Here is a 6,883-nt window from a genome sequence, read left to right on the forward strand (position 1 = left end):
ATGGTATCGTCACACTATTAAAATACGAGACCTTAATATCACACCACACAAATAAGTCACAATAAGCAGATTTGCATACAACACAAATGTAACACCATACATTTAACACTTTTAACATGAGTTTTTTAAAAGACTTTTATGAATACTACCAGTTTAAATTACTGAGATGTCTTTATCACATTCCTTAAAAATATATTTTTTAGTTTTAAAATAAAACAGATCATAATCGTCATTTTTCTTTAGCCTATATGAATCGTGTTGCTCTGTTTTCGTGAGCTAGTAACAAGCCAATGACACCATCTCTCTTTATTTGATCAGTCTTACTGGGGTCTATCAAAATGCTCACAAAACTGTCATAAAATACAATAGAACACCTACTATTTAACAATTCACTACTTCTCATAAATCCAGCATTATGCTAATAAAAATGCGCAAATAATTCTTTGTTTTTGATACCACATTTCTGAAAAAGATAACCATACATTTACGCAAAATATTTACTGTAATTGGGTTCTTTCTTCACAACAGATTTTGGCAATTTCCTTCTTGGTGCTTCAAAAATGTTTTTTTATTAACGAAGAATCTGTTGGTAAATTTCACACTATGAAATATTTTACTAATTGAACTTTCTGAATTAGCCGACTGAATTAAAGAACAACGATATCAAACATAATGTAACGGCTTCGCTGGCAAGATGTCTTACTTCAATAAATATACGGTAGCCCAACTCTTCTATCTATCGAAACCCTTTAGTTGATTTTGCCCTGGCACTCTGTAAAACATCAGGGATTAAGGTCACCTTCGTCACTAGTGGCAATTCATCTATTTCATAAACTTTCAATGTTTGCAAATAATCAGAATCGTTAGATTTTGAAACATTGTTCATTTGCTGTTTCACATTTGCCTTATTAAAACATCTAAATCTCTGCAAATATGATTAAGACACAAGCACTCCATTTCAGAGACTAATCTATTGACGTTTTACGATTTAAAATTTAGTTATTGTTGACAGAGACTTTATTAATTGAAAGAATCATCCACAAAAGACAAAACAAGTGTTCTCATATAACACATGTTTTGTAACAACTTTGTCAATGTGTTTCTTACACACAGATACATATCAATAAATAAGATAAAATATATACTTTGTATAATGATGATGTAGGCGACGAATTTCATTTTTTGTTTATATGTCAACAATTTGTTGCTGAAAGATAATAAGACAAATACAATTTCTATGTTAATATTAATAACATTTTCAAATAAGCAAATCCTAATATCTTTATACCGAAGTGATATCTGAAGTGATATTGAAAAACATGCTTGTTTACATATAAATAAATATTTGCTATACTTATTTTTGTATATATTTTTCACATGTCAAGAAATTTCCATAAACATTTATAATTTTATTTGTTTGCCCTTCTCCATTTTCTTTTTTCATCTTAATTCGCGCCATTCTTTTTAAATGTATTTTCTATAAAATGATGTTTACCCGATTTAAACGTAAGATTAAAGTTTTAAAAATTGACCTTAAAAGAAACATTATTCGGGTGCGAAGCAGCCAAGTCGTACGTGATTTATGAATAGACGTATTATTTTCTGCGGAATAACACGATTTATTTTGCGAGCCATCAATACAAACACAATCACATACAATAGCTTTTCACTTCGCGATCAAATTTTAAATACCTAGCTTTGTTGCAAAATATTTTCATTTACATATTAATCAAACGGAAAGACAATGTTTTCATATTTCTGTACAAAAAATTATGTACTGTGCATTTGTCTGTAGTTTACCGAGATTTAATATCATGGAACCAGGGTTACATTAAATTATGCTTGTCTCCACCTAAACGGGAACAGTACTGCATTTAGACAAAACACATCGGTGTAAGAGCTGTTGCATTGCACTTTCATAAAACATCTGAATTTTTCAATATATCCATTTGTTGACTTTAAGAAACTAGGTAAAAGTTCGATTTGAAGAAATCTATCTTTTATAAATTTTGTATTTTTTTAGATGGTTTGGATAGTGCTGCGCGGACATTATAGGTTCTAAATTTAATAGCCGCCTTTTTGCTAGATTTTGTAACGGGTCTGATGCCTTTAATGTCTTATATAACACCTTTATGCTCAAATTTGATGTTTTATTGTTGATCATTTACTTATTCAAAGTTTAAAATACCGTTTAATCCGGATATAATTTATAAATGCAATTGCTATCGCTGGTTACATGTAAATGTCGATAAATTATATTTTTATTGGAAAGGCAAAACACTTCTGAGTGAAAAAGTTGTGTTGGAAAACCGACATCAAGGTCTGCTAATCATATGCGAGCAAGCACTTCAAACGATTATATCTGTCCGCTTTTATCTCATTGTGTCTCATAAAACAAATTACCAATCAAAACAGCGTTGAACATAATTTTCGTTATTAGAAACATTATAAACCAAAGTCGATCAAATATTGTTGCTACTGCATCCCAAGTAAGTTTAGTGTCGTCAAAATTGTTGGTTAAATAGTTATCGTCTACCATCTTTTCTTCCATTTTCTCAACTTGCCGGGCTCTAACAGTTCGTAGATCCACTTCGTATCTTGAACTTAGAACGGGCAAAGCGGATTCCTTCACCTTAACAGTTTCTGTAAAGTTTGTGTTCTGCAATAGAAAAAAATATATGTGAGAATCATTTTGTAAGCTTAAGAATGGTGTTTTGGATTGTTATGGATATCAAGAATATGTGTGATGAGTTTGCATACTTAATTATGTTTAACTTTGCATAACAAGCATGAATTTAACAAAGACATAATTTATAAGAATGCTGACGGGTGTGAACTATATTGAATAATAATTAAACAGGTCGTTATATTCACGGCACAAACCGCTTCGCCTGCTAAGTTAAATAGAGAGGACATCGGATTTGTAATAGGGCCGCTTGTTCGATCTTCCTGCACGAAGAAATTTCTCTGTGTCAATTGATCTCAACCATTGTATCTAATAGTCATTAGTCTCTCATCCGATCGGTCACTTGCGGAGAATTCTGTCATTACCGCTCAACATTCCAGGCAACCCTATAAGTTTGAGATTTGACCACCGACATATGTCCAAAAGCATGCAACAATTTTAATCGGCGTAAAATCTAGGAAAACAAACCAACAACTAACTTAAACCATGGATTTTTATACTATGGAATGAAGTAATTCAAAAAGTTGATATACGTATAATAATAATGTGAATTGAATACATCAAAGAAATCAGTATAACTCACAGCATCATCTGGCGCCACCATATTTTTCTTTGGGGAGAGTGTCTTTGAGATCTTCTTGAGATCGTCCGTTGGTATGCTTAACAAAGACAGTCTGTCCGACTCAACAGGCTTATCTGCGATATAGAGTTTATAAAGTTTTACTTAAATGCAAATGTAGTCATAAACATAACATTAAAAATCATTTCCATTGTATTTTCAAGAAACTCATGACAAATGTATCCCCTTAGTTGTGAAGTAAAATTCTTTAAACAGCAAAGGGAAACAAAATATATTCAAAAGTTTAAGTAATGTATAAATTTATTCATTAGATAGACGTTGGGGCGTGGACATCAGTTTGCATTTTTAAGTACTGTCCATGAGTAGGCTCAATCAAACCGAGCCTGCAATATTTTAAATTTTCCTGTTTTGGACTTTCTTCAGGGACTCTTTTTCTCCTTTTTTTTTGCAAATTATATATCACTTAAACAATCTGCAATTTCTATCAGACAAATCGCTACCAAATTAAATTTTTATACATCATTCAAAGACGAAACAGATTGCTGCATTAATTTGCAATCAAATTCTCTCGCCTTTAATCAAATATTACTCTTCCCATTAAAGCATATATAACAAATGTACCTTTAAAACACATCACTCGTTTCACAATCAGTGCTATTTTAGTTACTTTCTCGCCAACAGCCGTGTACTTCTCTGACTTATGATGCATTTTGGCCATTGCTACTGTTATAAACATGCGGAAGAAGTCGATGCATAAATTTCCAATCAAATATATACCTGAAATTAAACGGAATATTTTTCAGTATGTCAATGTCTTTACTTATTAATTTAACTCGCAGATACATAATAATACAATAATTACTCCCCCTCACCACCACAAAATATTCAATCAAAGTTGCTTAACTATGAAAGTTGATATTTGAACATTTTATATCCAATGTAGAAAACTGAAAGGATGGTTTCTAAAAAATCAATAGAAAAAATAATTGGCCAATACATAGAAAATGACATTATGTTGTTATCTATTAAGTATCTTTGACATTTACTATTATTCTAATCATACTATAACGACTTTAGTTTGCTGAACTGAAAGGCCTGAAACCCAAAAATATTCGGCCATGAAATAAGAGGCAAAACAGATTTATTTTAATAAAAATTAAACTAATGAAAAAATATTACCAAGGATAGCAGTTGTTGTTGCTATGTTTGGAATCTGCTGTATGAAAATGGTGAGAAGAATCGAGTTAATGACCAGAACGAGAAATCCTGACACGACCCTTTCTCCAGTCTGAAATGATTCAACAGCAAATGGTATTAGAGTATTTTGCCTACTATAAAACATAAAAGGTTGCCATAACCTTCTAACAATTATAGCGTAATAAAACGTAATCGTCAAGGTATCATATTTTGGCAGACATATTTTTGTTGCAAATTTGTTGCAAATTTTGATATGGTCCAATTCTGAGACATATACATGGCATTATATACAATGTCACGTATTAGATAGAGGTCAATTATGAATTTTTGACACAGTTATGTCCATTTTAAAGTGAGTGTCCGTGCTGTTCCGCCAAAATGTAATGTTTTTCGGAAAGTTTTTCAACGAAGGGAAAGAGATTAAATTACGCAATTTACTGGATCACTTACTTTTTTAATTACGTAGCGTTCATATTACACGACTCGCTTTACATGACGTATCATCCCGTAATCACGTGCTCTAGAACACGCGACTATGTCACACACCACCAAATAACGTTTTTATGAAGTTGAAATACAACTGCCTTGTGCCAAATAACCTCAATTATCTATTGCTGCCGGGCGGGGTCACCATAAAAATGCTGGCAAAAGTGTTATTAGGTTGAATGAACTTGTCCATCTTTCAATCTGGACAAAACCATTCGCCATATTTGGGTAACATTTCAAAATATGTAGTAACTGATTGTGCCACCTGCTCTTGCACTTGCCACATGGTAGAAGAGGGGTATATTTTAAAATTTGGATAAAGTGTGATCGCTCGGAAGCATTTATCACAACAAAATTACATGAACATTGCAGACTCGGTTTGTCGGTTTGATTGAGTCTGTACATGAGAGATAATTAAAAGTGCAACATCCCTTATCCCCCTAACATCGGCTTGAGCTGTACAACACTTTAATGTGTCGGAATCAATGATGCCGAAGGAAGAGAAAAATAAAAGATAACAACACTGAGATGAAGAACAATGCAACTTTTTACAGCACTTGACACCAGCTGTTATGAAGTATAAAAAATTGGACAAAGTGTGATCCCCCAGAAGCATAAATCTCAACAAAATTGCATGAAAATTGCAGACTCGGTTTGACTGAGCTGTACATGAGAGGTAATGAAAAAGTGCAACAGTAGCATGATTTACTAAGAGTTCATGTGTCTCTAGCACAACCAGATTACTTGTTTTTCCAAGTCGATGCTTGGAGAGTAGGCAGGACAACATTTACCAGTATAAATCATGTTAAATCACCATCAGAATGCAGTTTTAATGCTGTGCATTGTTTTTCAGGTTCTACGGTACCTTCGGATAAAACTACACTATATTACACAGTTTTGTAAATAAAAAATGTAAATAAATGGTATTGTTTATATTTACAGTTTCTGCAAAACAACTGATTATGGAAATAAACTTACCTTCAGTGGTATCAAGTTAGTAACAGTCATGAGGAAGGATGATAGAATAATTGGGAACAGTGTTGTAAAGATGTAATTGCCAGGTTTACGGCTCATCTTTATTGTAAACACGATCTTCGAAAAACTTTCAACTACACCTTGCACATCTTCTGTTACAGTAGACGACTTCGCATTAGAACTAATAATCGCCCAAGTTCCACTCTCTCTGTAGAAATATATTTTTATTATTATCATCATCATCATCATCATCATCATTCTTATTAATATAATTATATCATCATCATCATCATCTTCATTATTATTATTATTATTATTATTATTATTATTATTATTATTATTCAAACAGAAATAACATTGAAAACCAATATTTTGGTCGGAATTATTAAATACTGATTGTGATGTTAGAAAATAGTGGGAATAAAAGCTGTAAGTTTCAGAATAGTATAGACTCGCAAACAAACTCTACAGGAAATGGGTTTTTGGAAATCATACTTGTTTGTCACATCTGGTAAAAGAAGTGTAAGAATATTTACGTTATTGGATTCTGGAAATACTCAATAATATACAGGCAAACATATGAACCAAGGAGAGACCAAATATGACCATTATATACAAGTGGTCTTCATAAGGGGATTCTATTAAATCAATGAGCGGTTGATGAAAAATGGTCTTTATTTACAGGGCGATAGTTATTCAAAGGCGGTCTTTAACACAAGTTTAACTGTATAATCATGACGTTCACTACATGTATATTACAGAACGGATATCATTGGTTATTTAGGAAATAATATATCCCAAAGAGTGATTTTATCGCTCAATAACATCTCTGTTTGGAGTTCGGATGCGAGGAATTATATAATGATGCACATCCGAACGACACAAACAGTGATGTTGCCAAGCGATAAAATCATCGATTTGGATATATTACATGTATTATTTCGATTCTAACACGACAT

General features: G+C 32.2%; 1 protein-coding gene across 1 annotated transcript; it reads right to left on the minus strand.

The window, feature by feature from the left end:
- Window positions 1-1,239: 1,239 nt before the first annotated feature.
- On the minus strand, window positions 1,240-6,128 carry LOC132737739 (5-hydroxytryptamine receptor 3A-like). The gene is made up of 5 exons (XM_060725073.1): window positions 5,928-6,128; window positions 4,446-4,554; window positions 3,888-4,043; window positions 3,270-3,382; window positions 1,240-2,659 (listed from the first exon to the last, which is right to left on the minus strand). Exons 1-5 carry the CDS (start codon window positions 6,021-6,023, stop codon window positions 2,378-2,380), a joined length of 756 nt encoding a protein of 251 aa, XP_060581056.1. The 5' UTR covers window positions 6,024-6,128; the 3' UTR covers window positions 1,240-2,377.
- Window positions 6,129-6,883: the final 755 nt, after the last annotated feature.

Source organism: Ruditapes philippinarum, unplaced genomic scaffold (genome assembly GCF_026571515.1).
Source record: "Ruditapes philippinarum isolate M1 unplaced genomic scaffold, ASM2657151v2 ctg12911_1_1_1_1, whole genome shotgun sequence".
NCBI classification, from domain to species: domain Eukaryota; kingdom Metazoa; phylum Mollusca; class Bivalvia; order Venerida; family Veneridae; genus Ruditapes; species Ruditapes philippinarum.

What these genes read in the sequence shown, in the direction of transcription:
- LOC132737739 (XM_060725073.1), bottom strand. Translation starts at nt 6,023, where the DNA reads ATGAGCCGTAAACCTGGCAATTACATCTTTACAACACTGTTCCCAATT. An exon ending in AACAACAACTGCTATCCTTG is followed by an intron (nt 4,044 to 4,445) that starts GTAATATTTTTT and finishes GTTTAATTTCAG; the next exon opens with GTATATATTTGATTGGAAAT. An exon ending in TGGTGGCGCCAGATGATGCT is followed by an intron (nt 2,660 to 3,269) that starts GTGAGTTATACT and finishes TTTCTATTGCAG; the next exon opens with AACACAAACTTTACAGAAAC.